General features: G+C 42.4%; 1 protein-coding gene across 1 annotated transcript in view; it reads left to right on the top strand.

The window, feature by feature from the left end:
- Positions 1-15,855, top strand: part of LOC144691453 (cullin-4A-like) — a 56,140-nt gene that overhangs the window by 17,023 nt on the left and 23,262 nt on the right. Inside the window, exons 6-14 of the mRNA XM_078559552.1 lie at positions 972-1,134; positions 1,211-1,300; positions 1,386-1,468; positions 4,354-4,421; positions 5,672-5,790; positions 7,202-7,394; positions 11,238-11,342; positions 13,679-13,789; positions 13,908-13,993. Of these exons, the coding sequence (XP_078415678.1) occupies positions 972-1,134; positions 1,211-1,300; positions 1,386-1,468; positions 4,354-4,421; positions 5,672-5,790; positions 7,202-7,394; positions 11,238-11,342; positions 13,679-13,789; positions 13,908-13,993 (1,018 nt within the window). The remainder of the gene's footprint in view (positions 1-971; positions 1,135-1,210; positions 1,301-1,385; positions 1,469-4,353; positions 4,422-5,671; positions 5,791-7,201; positions 7,395-11,237; positions 11,343-13,678; positions 13,790-13,907; positions 13,994-15,855) is intronic.

Below are 15,855 nucleotides of genomic sequence, written 5' to 3' on the forward strand. Positions count from 1 at the left end.
CTGTGACACTCTACTTCTCTTATTTGAATACTTCTCTCATTTGAATATTTCTCCTCCATGTTCATCCTTTAACCAACATCACTGAAACAAATTATATGACCTTTAACTCATTATTTGTGGGACCTGTTTATGTGCGCAAACTTGCTACATAAATGCAAGTCTGCCTTTCTTACTGTTATTTCTGTTGAGACGATGTTCTCCCCCACCATCCCACCCCCACATTTGATCCCCTCTCCAGCTCTTTCTCTGTTTCTCTTTCAAATATTTGGCTCACTGATGCTCATTCCCAGATTAAAAATAGGAAATGTTTAAAATACATAGCAGACCAGCATCTAAACTGGTTAACAAAGACAGAGGCCACTTCACAGCACAGATAGAGGGAAATAAGTGATGTTTAAAGGCATACCCCACGACTGACAAGCGTAGGACTTCAATAAAATGTAGGATATTCTTGCTGTCATTCACTCTGTTTAATTCACTTTCCCCATTCTCACTGCAGCATGGTCTCCAGTTTCTTCTGTTTCCTTCTTTCCTGGTTTCTCTCATTGCCTTTCTCTCTCCTCCTCCTACCTCCCTCATTCTCGCCAACTCCTTTTCTCCAGCCTCCCTAATTTGTTCTTTTTCTCCCTTTTCTCTCCCTGTCCCTCATTTCCCTTTTTCCTCCTGCCCCTCTCACTTGCATTCCTTCTTCCCAGCTTTTTGAGGTGCTGAATCCAAACTGGCATAAATTGGCTGTGTTGCATTACACAATATTGCAAACACGTTGAAAAGAAACCCAACCAATTTCTTAAATGAATGCTTAAATAGTTAAACTGATGAACATACCTATTATTCGCAATTTTTCAGATTATAATTGCACTTCACAATTTTGGTGCCAAATAATGTCTTGGCTTCATCATTGCTGTTGCTCCCGTGTACAGACTTTGTGTCTCTTGCTATTAATAACAAATCATGTGCTTAAATACTTCCAGGGATATAGGTTTAGAGCTTTTCCGAACCCATGTCATCAACGACAGAATTGTACAAAGCAAAACCATTGATGGGATACTTTTGTTCGTTGAAAAAGAGAGAAACGGAGAGGCTGTGGACAGAAGCTTGATCCGAAGTTTGCTGAGTATGCTGTCTGACCTGCAGGTAAGGGAGGTTTTAATTCTCACTTGGGCATTTTCTTTCATGGAAGCCTCCACTAGTTATACTTTGCATCAAACAGGTCTACCAGGAATCATTTGAACACAGGTTTTTGGAGGAGACCAATTGTTTATATGCAGCAGAAGGACAAAGATTAATGCAAGAGAGGGAGGCAAGTAACAGATTCTTAACAAAGATTCTTAGCTCACGCACTACTTGGAACCCGTCCTTTTTCAATTTTAATGTTCTAAATCTAGGTGTCGGAATATCTTCACCATGTAAACAAACGTCTGGAAGAAGAAACAGACCGAGTAATTACTTACTTGGATCAAAGCACGCAGTGAGTGGTGGTTCTCATTTTTCTGCAATGTCCCATGTGGAATGTACTTAGCTGGTTATTTAAGAAAAGGCAAACAAAAGAAAGTAGATTAACTTGGTGCTGAAGCATGTCTCCAGGGAAGGTTGGTGACGACTCCTTGTGCAAAAACAGGGGTGCGTCTGCCTCTTTCTGCTTCTCCTTTTCTTAATGGCTGCCTTTTCCCCATCTACACTGTACTGAGTTTCAGAGCTCTGGTACTGACTTAAGTCTTTCATGAATGTTAAAAGTCTGGGGCTGAATTAAAATAAGATTACACACTCTAATGGGATGTGGCTTTCCTCAATTAGTTCTACATGATGAAAGTACATGTTGTAAACTAGGTGTGTACAAACAGCTGTAAAGAGAAGTGGAGGCAGGCTGAGAACACTTTGGCCATGCGATGAGACATTGTTGAATGTTATTAGCATGATAGAAGTGAGAAACAGTAAGGGCTTCAGTGAAGGCATCCAGGGCTTGATGCAGTTTGAACAGCAAGCTTGAGGTACTAGTGGTTTATGGAAGGCCAATTCATAAATGGTGCTGCACTGTCATCCATTTATAAGGAAGGACAGTGTGGAGTCAAACATTATATTGCTGCTATTATCAGAAATATATTTTGTCGGAATAGATACTTCTGACTCAGCAGCAGGTAGCCCTTCAACCTAACACATAGGGTGGCACTAACCATGCAAGGCAACAGGAAGCTTACCAGTGCTCAGTACTGGTAAAATGTGTGGGTTTTAGTTCAATGGAAACAGTACTCCTGCAGGTTCCTAAGCCAGGCTACTAAGAACTCGGGTTTAAGTTCTCTGGAATTGCTAAAGTGAGGTGTTTCTCTAAATGGAGAGAGCATGTGAAGATAAATGGAAACGCTACCTGTGTGGTCTTGGCTGTATTAGTTTGGAAACCCTTCTGCTTGGTGATGGGTTTATAAGCACACTGCTGCCAGAAAGAATCATCACCTATCAATGGAATGGCTAGAATTGAGTGGTGCCCTTAGCTAGGGGCTTGTAGTTAAGTGTTATGGACACTGGTGGATCTGGCTACTGGAATCATGGGTGCATGGGGAAGCTTTGGACCATTAGACTTTATCTATAGAGCGCCAGAGAGCATTGCTGCTGAACTGCAGCACTGTGTTGATATCTCCATCTGCAGTTTGGAGCCCTAAACTATTACGAATGTCCAAACTGTTTTTTAAATACTACTATTCCCCTTGGACACAGGCATTGCGAAATCTCTTTAGAGCCATGTGATTTCATGGACTGTGCCTGGCATCAATAGAACAATTCCCCAGCAGAATAAACACCTTTAGGAGAGATGGCGAGACAGTTCAGGGGCAGGGAGGTGCCACTAGCAAGGGTTGTCTGATGATAGGCTAAGTAAATTGGGCCCATTTTCTCTGTAGTTTAGAAGAATGTTAGGTGATCTCATGGAAACCTACAAAATTCTGAAGGGGGTTGATAGGGTAGCATTGAGAGATTGTTGCTGCTGATCGGGGAGTCTAAAACACGGGCACGGTTTCATGATAAGGGCTGATCATTTAGGACTGAGATGAGGTAAAATTACTTCATTCAAAGGGTTCTGAATCTTTGGAATTCTCTACCCCAGAAGGTCAGGGGTGCTGCATCGTTGAATACATTTAAGGCTGGGATAGACAGATTTTTAGTCTCTCAGAGAATTAAGGGATATGGGGAGCGGGTGGGAAAATGGAGTTGAAGCCCAAGATCAGCCATGATCGCATTGAATGGCGGAGCAGTTCGACTTGCAAGGGTTGTCCGTTGATGTTATGGTCTATTCCTATTTCTTATGTCCTTGTAATCAAAGCAATACTGATTTGTCCGTGAAAGAAATGCTGATGCCATCTTGGGAATATAATCAAAGTGAAGGGATCCTATTATTATACCTTGACAGGTTTATGAATGAGAGTAACAGCATGCTGTGCAGTGATTCAGTCATAAATGCTGGTCGTTGCCTCTGCTGTTTCCAATATTGGGAGGAGTTGCATGGAACAGGGCCAGTGTCTCCCATGTTCTGGTCACAAGACCAAGGATACTAGGCTTGCTCGTTTCTGATCCATCAGCTTGCATTCTGAGTGAAGATACTTGTACTCCCTCCCTAACAGTACTGTGGATGTACCTACACCACATGGACTGCAGCAGTTCAAGAAGGTAGCTTATCACCAACTTCTCGAGGGAAATTAGAGTTGGGCAGAAATGCTGGCCTAGCCAGCGATTCTCACATCCTGTGAACGAATAAACATTTGGGGAAAAAAAATCTGGGCTCTATGTGGTCATGTTAGACTGTTGATATTGCATTTGTGCCAAGCTGATGCATCCGCGCGTTCCAACATCGAAAGAGATGGTCTCTCTTCCCTGATCCCTTCCTGTGGATCCTCATTTTCTTTACCTTTCTCTGCCAATAAGCTTTTGTGGATCAGTGCCATCCGAGAACACTCTCTGTGTAATCTATAACTCTTGCTATTTTCTGGCGACCAGTGAAAATTGAGCTGACTGAGTCTTGGTGTACAGGCTGGTTCTCTGATTCAGATTCCTGTTGAACAAGGCTCCTTGCAAAATATGATTCTTATTAGGCATGCTGTCCTCTTTTTGCTCTTGTTTTGATTTTGGTCATTTGTCTTGTACAGTTTGACAGGGTTAGATCTCCCAATGCTTGGTTCAGGGACTCTACCTGTCTGCAGTACTTTCACTGAGGCTAGTTTATTGGTGTGCATTTTATGAGGCTTCGCTGGAACCTTTCACCATTTTCTCATTCTCTGTATGATGCCTCGTATTTATTGTCTTTTTTATTGTTAGCGTGGGGATTATACATTTTCAAAATAAATAGTTGGATTCTTTTGTGATTTACAGAAAATGGTTGATTTCCAGTGTTGAGAAGCAACTTCTTGGTGAACATCTGACAGCTATTCTCCAGAAAGGTAAAAGAAAAACAAAAACAGAAAATGCTGGAAAAATTCAGCAGGTCTGACAGCATCTGTGGAGAGACAAACAGAGTTAATGTTTCGAGTCCGTATGACTCTTCTTCAGAGCTGAAGAGAAGAAGCTGAAAAGCAAAACAAAATATATTTCTGTTTAACTTAAGTCTTGTCATTCTCTAGTAAACAGCTGCTGGCCTCGTGCTGCACTTTGGTCCGACTACCTGACTGTTAGCAGCACTGCCTGACCCTGGCAGTTTGACTGCAGCACCATTATAGAATGGCCCCACATGCAGTGGCAGTGCTTTTGATTCCCTTGCTGTCACTTATTATTGTGGAGGTTTGTAATCCCTCGGGCTTCCCATTATGCTTTTTATTGATAATGGTGGGCTTGGCCACCAGCCACACTTGTAAAATAGCTACTTATCATCACTTAACCCAGGGAACAACATTGTGCAAAATGTTATTGTTTCCATTTTTATTTTACTATAATGCCCCCATGCTCTATTACGAATTCCAGACCCTCAACATGAAGTCCATTTCCCTCACCGGCCACTCTCCCAGGCTGAACCAGAGTGTTCACCATCTCGGCGTTCTCTTCAATGCTGAGCTCATTTTCCAACCACATATCATTGTACCCTGTAAAGACCATCTGCATTCATCTCTTTAACGTTGCGAGGCTTGCTTTTACCTTTGTTTGTCTTCTGCTGAAACCCTAAAGCCTCTAGACTAAATTATTGCAATTTGTAATTTAGTCAACTTCCCATCCGCCATCCCCCATGGATGCCAACTGATCCAAATCTCTGTTACTCATACCCAGTACCGCACAAGTCATTGCTGTCTGACCATTGACTCCTGACCACCCGCCCACACCCAATATCATAACGTTATAATTCTTATCCTTGTATTTAAGTCCTCCATAACCTTGCCTCTCCCTATCATAGGAATCCTCCACCCCTACAATCTCCAGACTCACCAAATATCCATTTGTCTGTCATTTTACCCACCTTGGGTGCCTAAGCCCCACTCTTTGGAATTCCCTGCATAAATTCTGCCTCACTGCCACCTCTTTTTAAGAGGTTCTTTAAAACTCACCCAAAGCTTTTAGTCACATGCCCCAGTCTGTCTGTCAGCTTTGTGTCTGTGCTTCCCCGGGGATAATTTTTGGAGTTAACAGTGCTACCTAAATGTGTGTTGTTGAGGTAATAGTTGGGAGTGGCAGTTTTACATTGCTTCAATGTTTGTTATTCCAGGCCTCAATCACCTACTTGATGAAAACAGAATAGCGGACCTCACTCTTCTCTACCAACTATTCAGCAGGGTTAAAGGTGGTCTGCAGGTTCTTTTGCAGCATTGGAATGAATATATCAAGGTATTTCTTCAAAATGTTGAGTTGATCCTTTTGAGGGTACTGACCACATTAGTGCATGTAAAAGTTGTGCTAGTTCTATGCTAAGTTGGACAATGTGCAATGCGGAGGGAAGGGGGGGGGGGGACAATGTGCAATGCGGAGGGAAGGGGCGGGGGGACAATGTGCAATGCGGAGGGAAGGGGGGGTGGTGGCTCCCGGCCTCTCTCGCGGAGGGGGGGTGGGGGCAGTGGCTTCTGGCCTCGCTCGCGGAGGGGGAGAGCTGCGGCTCCTAGCCTCGCACGCCTGTAGTTGAAACCTTCATTCGTGCTTTTGGTACCTGTAGATTTGACTATTCCAAAGCTCTCCTGGCTGGTCTCCCACTGTAAAGGAGGTCACCTGGCCATGTCTTAACTTGCACTAATTACCCCTGTGCTCGTTGTGTCACATTGGCTCCCACTCAAACAAAGCTGTGTTTGTAAAATTCTTATCCTTATTTTCAAATCCCTCCATGGCCTATGCCCCCTCCCTACCTTGGAGGGTTTTGGGACTGGACGAGAAATAGAAGATATCTGCGACTGCCTAATTTTAGACTCTTGAGCATCCCCAATTTTAATTGTTCCGCCATTGTTGGCCTTCAGTTATCTAGGCCCTAAGCTCTGGAAGTTCTTCCCAACCCGCTCTGCCTCTCTTACCTCACTTTTTTTCCTTCTAAGGTATTTCTTGAAACCTGCCTCTGACCAAGCCTTTGTCAACTGCTCTAATATTTTATTATGTGCCTCGTTGTCAAATTTTCTTTGATAATGTTCCTGTGAAACACTTTGGGATATTTTATTATGTTGAAGGTGCTACTTAAATATAAGTTGTTGCTTATATTTGTTGTTGGTACACCAATTCTAAAATTGAAAAGGGCTTGTTCCTTGTTTCCCTCGCTAAACCTCTCCACCTCTTTACTTAACTTTCCTCTTTTAAAACGCTCCTTAAAATCTACCTCTTTGACCAAGGCTTTGGCCATCTGCCCTCGTGGCTTGGTGTCAAATGTTGTTTGAAGATGCTTCTGTGAATCACCTCAAGACGTTTCAGTGCATTAAAGATGCTACATGAATACAATTTTTTATTGTTGAGGCAGGGTGATTTTCTTTTCTCCTGATGTGAGCCTTTTAATGCTCTGTCTTGGTTGACGTCACCTTTTAAGCATCCTCGAAGGTCAGATGGACAGCAATCCCTCTCCTTCATGGTGCATTAGCTCTTCAGGCAAATGATAATGATGTTTTGGAAGGGGTCCCCATACTAACTGAGTGTAGGAACTTATTTCTAGAATGAAAAGTAAATTCAGCACACGTTCTCTCACCCATAGCGTTTGTCCACTGAAGCAAGGAGCCTTAGAATTGTTGTCATTGATGTTTTCCTACATAAAGTGATATTTACTTTCCAGATGTTTGGTACTACAATTGTGGTTAATCCTGAGAAGGACAAGACGATGGTTGAGGAGCTGCTAGACTTCAAAGATAAAGTAGATCATGTCATTGAAGTGTGCTTTGTAAAAAATGAGAAGTTCATCAATACAATGAAGGAAGCTTTTGAGACTTTTATCAACAAGAGACCGAACAAGCCTGCTGAGTTGATAGGTAGGCTGATCTCTCGCTTTGTAGCATGAAGCATTTAACAACTATAATAATGAGTATAAACTGGTGCAGTAATTCCCAGTGGCACTACAGAGTAGTTCCTACACTAGGCACTACACCGAATTCCTGTGTGAGTAAACCTAACAGTTTGTAGAACTTAATTTCTATGTATATAAATTTTATCCAATATAGATTGCGAATGCTTAGGTTTGGCCCTTCCAACAGTGTTGTAAATGAAACCATTGTGCAACACTGAGATCCCTCTTTCACATAGTAGCACTTTAACTTACCCTGCTACCTTACCAATGTCAATCCCTCACAGTTTTTATTCATTAGCCTTGCCACATCCAGAGAATGAATAGTGTTCATTGCCCACCCCTACTCAACCACGGTGGTGTGGGACTGGAGTCACTTGTAGGCCATACAGGGTATGAATGACAGCATTCCTGTCCAAAGGACATTGGTGCACCAGTTTGGATTTTCATAATTAAAAGTCTTCCATCTAGCGCGCATCCATGGGAGTGGTCAACCTGTCAGCAGAAACAGCCCTGATTTGGTGTAGATGTCTCGGAAATTAAAAAACGATTTAAATCATGTAAATCACCCTTGCTGATTAGCTCAAAGCTTTGTTTGAATAAAAATCAACTGATCAAAAAACATGATGTTAAATCCTTACAAAGCCACCCAATCAAACTATTTCCTCATTTATCCCATGAAAATTTAGAATGCAATAACTATGAGAGAAAAATCAACAGGTGTAGGAATAAATCAGAACATTCATCAGTAGCCTCACCCATTTTGTCTTTCAATAATTGAAACAACTCTTGTCCGTCCACAACTCCACTCTCACCTCGGGAACAGAGCAGAATACGTGCCCGAGTCTCCATCCATCAGGTGAGCCAATCATTCAAAATAGAGCTTCAGGAACTCCTTTAATCCAAGGGCATGAGGCTCAACTCCCAAGTTCTGATACCAAATAGAGAGCAACGTCTCTGTCATCACGTATTTCCGCCCACCCGGGTTAAGGGAGTCGGAAGCTCCACAAACCAAGCAAAACGTAGCACCGACAGGAAACAGTGACTTGCTTCATGTCACCACGTGTAAATTCCTGACTGCTCACTGCAACTGCTGTTCAGTTCCAGTGAGTAGAATCCCCTGTATCGTGTTCACCACTCAAGAGCTCCGATACTTTCAAAGAGAAACATCTGAGCAGGCTTGAGGGATGGGGCAGTGCTTTTTTTGTTGTTGATTCTGTTCTGTTTTTGCGGTTTTTCCTGTTTCACTGAATTTGAGGCTATATTCGTGAGCACGACCAGTAAATCTTGGGACAGAGTTGACACAGGCAGACGCTTAAAGTGCTACCTCTATCCAGATTTTGACACTTGGGGGGGCTGGGGGAAGAAGCAGCACCTGTTTCCTTGCATACTACGATATTTCTGTATGTTTTTGAACTTGTGCAGATCTTTGCTTATTTGTTTACTTTCTCTAGAGCAATTAGGGTGGGCAATAAATGCTGGCTGAGCCAACAACGCCCTTGGGGGAAAAAATGTCTCATCGATTTCCTCAATTTGGCAGTTCTGTACCTACATACATACTTTTAGGTCATTTGGTATATGCCGCACTTATTTGCATGCTCTTTCAGGTCATACAGGAGATGGGGAAAAGATCTACAACAAATTGTTATGTTTTGGGTACAGAAATAATGTCAGATACCGAGTGTTGTACACTCCTGCCATTACCACCTCTAACAATAAACCCCATTTGCTATTGCATCTTTGATTATGGCCTTGTTAGTAAAAGCAACCTGACATGATAGAATTTCACTTTCAGTTTGAGGGTGAGAAATGTGGGTCTAAGACTAGTGTCTTAAGCTTAAATAAAGGCAGTTACAAGGTATGAATTTAGAGTTGACTATAGTGGACTGGGAAAATAGGTTAAAAAGTAAGACAGTGGAGAAGCAGTGGCAGAAGTTTAAGGCAATATTTCATAACTCAACAAAGATATATTTCACTGAGAAAGAGATTCTGAGGAGAATGCAACATCCGCGGTTAACTAGGAAGTTAAGGATAGTATTAAATTGAAAGAAAATATGTACAATACTGAAAAGCTTAGTGGTAGTCAGGAGATTAGACAAATTTTAGAAAGAATGACAAAAAAAGAGGGAGAAATTAGAGTATCAGACAAAGCTAGTTAGAAATATAAAAACAGCTAGTAAGAGTTTCTACAAGTATATAAAAAGGAAAACAATAACTAAAGTGAGTGTTGGTCCCTTAGAGAGTGAGACTTGGGAATTAATGGGAAATAGGGAAATGGTAGAAACACAGAACAGGCATTTTATATCCGTGGATATAACTATTTTATAACTAGTGGACTGTCACAAATCAGTGCTGGAGCCTCAACTGTTTATAATCTATATTAATGAATTTGATAAAAGACTTGAATGTATGTAGCTAAATTTGCTGATGACACAAAGGTAGCTATGAAAGCAAGTAGTGAGGTGGATATAACATGTCTGCAAAAGGATATAGATAGGTTGAGTGAGTGGGCAAAAATTTGGCAGGTGGAGTATAATGTGGGGAAATGTGAGCTTGTCCACTTTGGCAGGATGAGTAGAAAAGCAGAATATTATTTAAGTGGAAAGAGATTACAGAACCCTAAGGTACAGAGGGATCTGGGTATCCTGATACATGAATCACAAAAATTTAGTATGGAGGAACAGCAAGTGATTAGGAAGTCAATTGGAATGTTGGCCTTTATTGCAAGGGGGATGGAATATGAAAGTAGGGATGTGTTGCTACAACTGTACAGGTCATTGGTGAGACTGCATATGTGCAGTATTGGTCTCCTTACTTAAGAAGAACATAATTGTATTGGAAGCAGTTCAGACAGAGAAGGTTCACTAGGTTGATTCTTGGGATGAGGCATTTGTCTTATGAGGAAAGGCTGGGCAGGTTAGGCTCATGTTCATTGGAGTTTTGACGAATGCGAGGAGATCTTTTTGAAACATATATAATTCTGAGGGGGCTTGACAGGGTAGATGCTGGGGAGATATTTCCCCTCATGGGGGGTGCGTGTAGAACTAGAGGACGCAGTTTAAAAATAAGGGGCCTCCCATTTAGGATGGAGATGAGGAATTTTTTTCTGCGGGTTGTTAGTCTGTGGAATTCTCTTTCCCAGAGAGCAGTGGATGCTGAGTCATTGAATTTATTCAAGGCTCAGACAGATTTTGATAGACAAGGGAGTCAACAGCTATGAGAAGCAGACAGGAAAGTGGAGTTGAAGCCACAATCGGATTAGCCATGATCTTACTGAATGGTGGAGCAGGCTGGAGGGGCCAAATGGCCTACTCCTGCTCCTGCCATAGTTTTGTTGAACATTCCTTTCCTCCTATTCTGGTTTTGTCTCTTTCTCTACACCCCCTCACCCCAAACACCCCACCGCTTTATCCCATTATTAATAAAGATTCATGGTTCTGCTTTCAGGGATCTCCTAGACCTGTTCCCCTCTGTCCACTGTTAAAAATCTTCAACAAGCTGTCATTTCAGCCAATTTGTCTGCTTCACTTCCTGTACAATCTTAGTATTTTTACAGCATGGAAGGAAACCATTCAGCATATCAATCTCTGACACAGCCGTCCACTTAATCCTATTTTCCTGCCCTTCATCCACACCCCCCCCCCCACTTAATATTAAAATCTTGCACATACTGTCAACTTTTATGGTTTTTTGCAGTTAAACTTGATTTTTTTAAATTTATTAACCAATATGCATATTGCTTCATGTTTCATTGCAGAATGACACTGTTCAGAGTGAACCATCACTAACATATGATTTAATTTGTTTATAGCCAAGTATGTCGATTCAAAATTGCGAGCTGGTAACAAAGAAGCAACAGATGAGGAACTGGAAAGGATGCTAGATAAAATCATGATCATATTTAGATTTATTCATGGTGAGCTCTTCTCATTGATTTGTAGCTGTATTGAAAACCTTTAAAATATAATTTTGTTTCTAGACTTCAGAATTGGTTTTGTCTTAGGCATAGATTGCCCCAGCCAGAATGCTAAGTGGGGCAGCTAGACCACAGCAAAAGCCTGAATAACCATGTAAACTGGTTCAGTGTTCTTTTTCTCTATGTCCTTAATAAGAAACTAATCTTGTTTAAAATACTGTTGGACAAAAAGGTTTCCGATGCCGAAGCCCTTTCAGTGTCACTAATATTAGTGCTATCTAAGCACAGTGATTATCAAGCCCATGCACATCTAAGCACAGTAAATTCTTCATCTAGATATGGGCGTTGCTGGCAGGGCTGACATTTATCGCCCATCCCTAGTTGCCCTGAGAAGGTGGTGCGGGAGCACCTTCTTGAACCACTTCAGGGGCAGTTAAGAGTCAGTTACTTTAGTGTGAGACTGGAGTCACACGTAGGTCTGGCTGGGTGAGAACAGTAGGGCCTGAATCTTCTGATCGGCGTGCGGGGACGGGCTGCGCATGCCAAGGCGTAAAATGACGCGTGGTGACGTCAGGCATCGGTCCCGACGTCACCGCACATCATTCCTATTTTCAGTTCAGCGGGCGCGCACTAGAGTCGTCTGCACGCCCGCCGAACTGTCAAAGGCCTGTTAAGGCCAATAATCACCTAATTAAACTGATTGTCTGGGCTGCCCATCCAACCTTAAGGTTGGATGGGCAGCCCAGACAAAGAGGCCAGGCAGCCTTCGCATTTCGCATGAAACCTCATCCACAGGCGGGATGAGGTTTCATGAAGGGTTTATAAATTAAATAAAATGTTTTATTAAAATACATAAACATGTCCCAGCTCATGTGATACTGTCACATGAGGGGACATGCCTGAGTTTTTCTCTTTTTTACAATGTTTGATTCTTAAATTAATCTCCGAGGCAGCTCCGTGCCTCAGAGAGATTTCTGCGCTCTTTCGCGCGCACGTGCAAAAGAGCGCAGGCTCCGACTCTCCCTCCTCCCCCTGCCTGCGCAGGTAGCGCTGAGCACTTCTGGTGGCGGCGCACAGTCGATCGCGGGCGGCGATTGGCCCTGTGCCCGCTCCCAGACCCCCTGCCCAACGAGGAGAAAATTGTCCCCTAGGTTTCCTCCCCTAAAGGACGTTAATGAAGCAGTTGGCTTTTTTACAATTCAACAGCTTTATTGCCACTTTTACTTATACCAGCTTTTTAAAATTTCCCTTTTTGTTTTAAAACTGAATTCAAATTCTCAAACTATTATGGTGGGATTTGAGCTCCATCTCCAAGCCACGATTCTGGTTTTGAGAGAAAAATAATGTAGTGAGCAGTGTCCAGTAGGTACATTTTGCATTACTTTTGTGTATTTTTCAAACACCACATAGAGATGTCATGCAAGCTGCGTTAGCTGATCTGTCACGTTGCCATGACTAACAGCTTCTGCATCCCTCTGTACTGAGAGAGCAATTAGAGTTCCTACTTCTGATCACTACCTAGTGGATCCTAACGGAGATGCATGCGTGCAGATGTTGCAAGCGGACAGCACCAAGCCTCATTGTGAGGCCTGCTGGTGAACAAATAACCTGTCAACACAACTTCTAGATTTATGCCTCAAGAATGTTATAGCAACAATGGGTACCTGGTTCCTGTGCAACTTCACTTAGAAGCTGGTAAATAAACCCTTCCTGTGGAAGCTCACCTAGTAAGAATGTAAGTACCAGCATCTGTAGAACTTTAGTAGAATGGAGTTGCATCATCAATAAGAAAAACTAACCTTAATATAATCTTATAAAATCAAATTTCTTGGCACTAGGTGCTGCAGTATCTTCTAGGAGTCCTTGATTATTCCTGGGAAGTGGGTAGATATCTGAGCCATGAGACTGGGATAATAGTCTGTCTCTGACAGATCTCCAAAGTGAAGTAGAGTTGGATTCCTTTCAGCACCATTCTTGCTTAATGAGTCCACAACACACAGTTGCTTCTAACTTGTACCAATGTTATATGAGCAGCAGCAGGGCTGCCCTTCAACTTGTGACTTAAGGGAACAGTAGAGTGCTTGATCCTATGTGGATACCACGTTGTACCTGACCTGGGAATGTTTGGCTCAGAAAGTGAGACATATTTTGTTACATTTATTAGTTTTGATTCACCAAATTCACTACGCAAAGGAAAGACTTGTTTTGCGTTACGTGGTATTTTTATTTTAATATACAAAAAAGAACTTCCCAGTAAGCTCTATCCCAGATTCAATCCAATTTGCTTTCAATGTTGTAACTTAATTTGGGCATCAATGTTTACTTCCTTTCCACAGGTAAGGATGTATTTGAGGCCTTCTATAAGAAAGATTTGGCAAAACGTCTCCTGGTGGGGAAAAGTGCTTCTGTTGATGCTGAGAAGTCAATGCTGTCCAAACTAAAACATGGTATGTCTGCGTAGTTACTGCGCGACTCTGACACTGTCTTGTTCTGTTTTCAGGAACTATTTCTATCAAGTTAGAAATGTCTGGAGCTCTGTGACAATTTCCTGTTTTGTTTCTTTAGAATGTGGTGCTGCCTTCACCAGCAAGTTAGAGGGAATGTTTAAAGACATGGAACTCTCAAAGGACATTATGGTCCAATTTAAGCAGGTAATCTCTTAACTCAATTTATATTTGCTGATTTTTTTTTCCCTCCCTTTTTCTCTCTAAATCCTCCCCCTCTTTCCTCTAAATCCTACCTCCCTCTCTGTTATACCCTCCCTCCCTCTCCCTTTGATGGCCTTCCCTCTCCTCCAAATCTGCACTTTGTCCCTCCCTCTCCTCTCTATCCATCGTCCCTTTCCTCTCACCTCCCCTCCCTGTCTCCTTCCCTTCCTTTTGTCTTCCCCTTTCGTCTGTCTCCCATCCTGGTCCTCCTCTGCCCCCTGTTCTGTCCTCTCTTCTGTGCTCCCCTCTAGTCCCTTTGGATGCTGTGTTGGTATGATACAGCAGGCTTCAAGAAGTATAACCATGAATTTAGCGAGTGAGCATCAACAGGCTGATTAATTATGGGTGATATGAGAGCTGAGTTAAATCATTGCTACTACTGACACCCAATGTATGCTCACTGTCCAGCAGAAGCCACCAGATGGCACTTGGGAGCAGGAAGCCAGCTCCCCTCTTCCAATCCTCCCTTGGCCCAGGAAGACAGCTTAATTTCAGTTAGGCTGAGATCAGTTAATTCAGTGCAGATGAGAGTTTGAGTATGGGACCTTGCTGGTACCACAGGATCATGTACTTAATTACTAAGCAAAGGATAAAAAAAGTGCTGCTTTAAATTTGGGGGTGACACACCATGGGTGTAATTAATGTTATATCTTCAATTGTGTGCTTTAAATATTTCAAACTTTATTGTCAACAAATGAAACAACATTGCAGAAATTGGGTTGAGAATATGTCATTCAGGGAAAATAATTCTTGCTCATTGCCTGCCTGGTCATTGGACGAGTCAATGAGGACTCATTGGAGCAGGGCTGGATAAGCCAGGATCATGGCCCCTACCTGGGCAAATAGAATCATAGAAACATTATGGCACAAAAGGAGGCCATTTGGCCTGTCATGTTTGTGTCAGCTCTATGCAGGAGACAATCAGTTAGTCCCACTCCCCAGCCCTTTCCTCATAGTCCTGCAAATGTTTTCTCTTCAGGCGCTTATCAAATTCCCTTTTGAAAGACACGATTTAATTGCCTCCACCACGATGCATTCCAAATCCTAACCACCCGTTGTGTCACAAAGTTATTCCTCGCCATTGCTTCTTTTGCTACCTACCTTATGTTGGTGCCCTCTGGTTCATGACCCTTCCACCAACAGTAACAGTTTTTCTCCACCTTGTCTACCTGGTCCTTCATGATTTTGAACACCCCTATCAAATCTCCTCTTAAATCTCCTCCTCTTCCCAGCTTCTCCAATCTATCCACCTAACTGAGGTCCCTAATCCCTGGAGCCATTCTCCTAAATCTTTTTTCATATTCTCGAAATCGTTCCTAAAGTGTGTTGGTGCCCAGAATTGGACAATATTCCAGTTGAAGCCGTAGTCAAACCATGTTTTATAATGATTCTTCATAACCTCCTTGCTTTTGTACTTTATGCCTCTCTAAAGCCCAGGATCCCATGTCATTTTTTAACCACTATCTCAACGTGCCTTATTACCTCCAATGATTTGTGCACATATACCCTTGTGCGCCTCAATTCCTGCATCCCCTTTAGAATTATATCTTTTATTTTATATTGCCTCTCCTCATTCTTCCAACCAAGATGTATCACTTCAACCAAAATGTATCACTTCATGCTTCTCTGCATGACATTTCATCTGTCTCGTGTTTGTGTGTCTGACTGTAGCCTCTTGAAGTTTACCACTATCCTCTTCATAGTTCACAGTAATTCCAAGTTTTGTCATTTGCGAATTTTGAAATTGTGCTCGAACCCTGCAAGCCCCACTGTGTATCTTCCTCCAGTCCAAAAAATAACTGTTC

This window comes from Cetorhinus maximus, chromosome 16 (assembly GCF_964194155.1).
Source record: "Cetorhinus maximus chromosome 16, sCetMax3.hap1.1, whole genome shotgun sequence".
Taxonomy (NCBI): domain Eukaryota; kingdom Metazoa; phylum Chordata; class Chondrichthyes; order Lamniformes; family Cetorhinidae; genus Cetorhinus; species Cetorhinus maximus.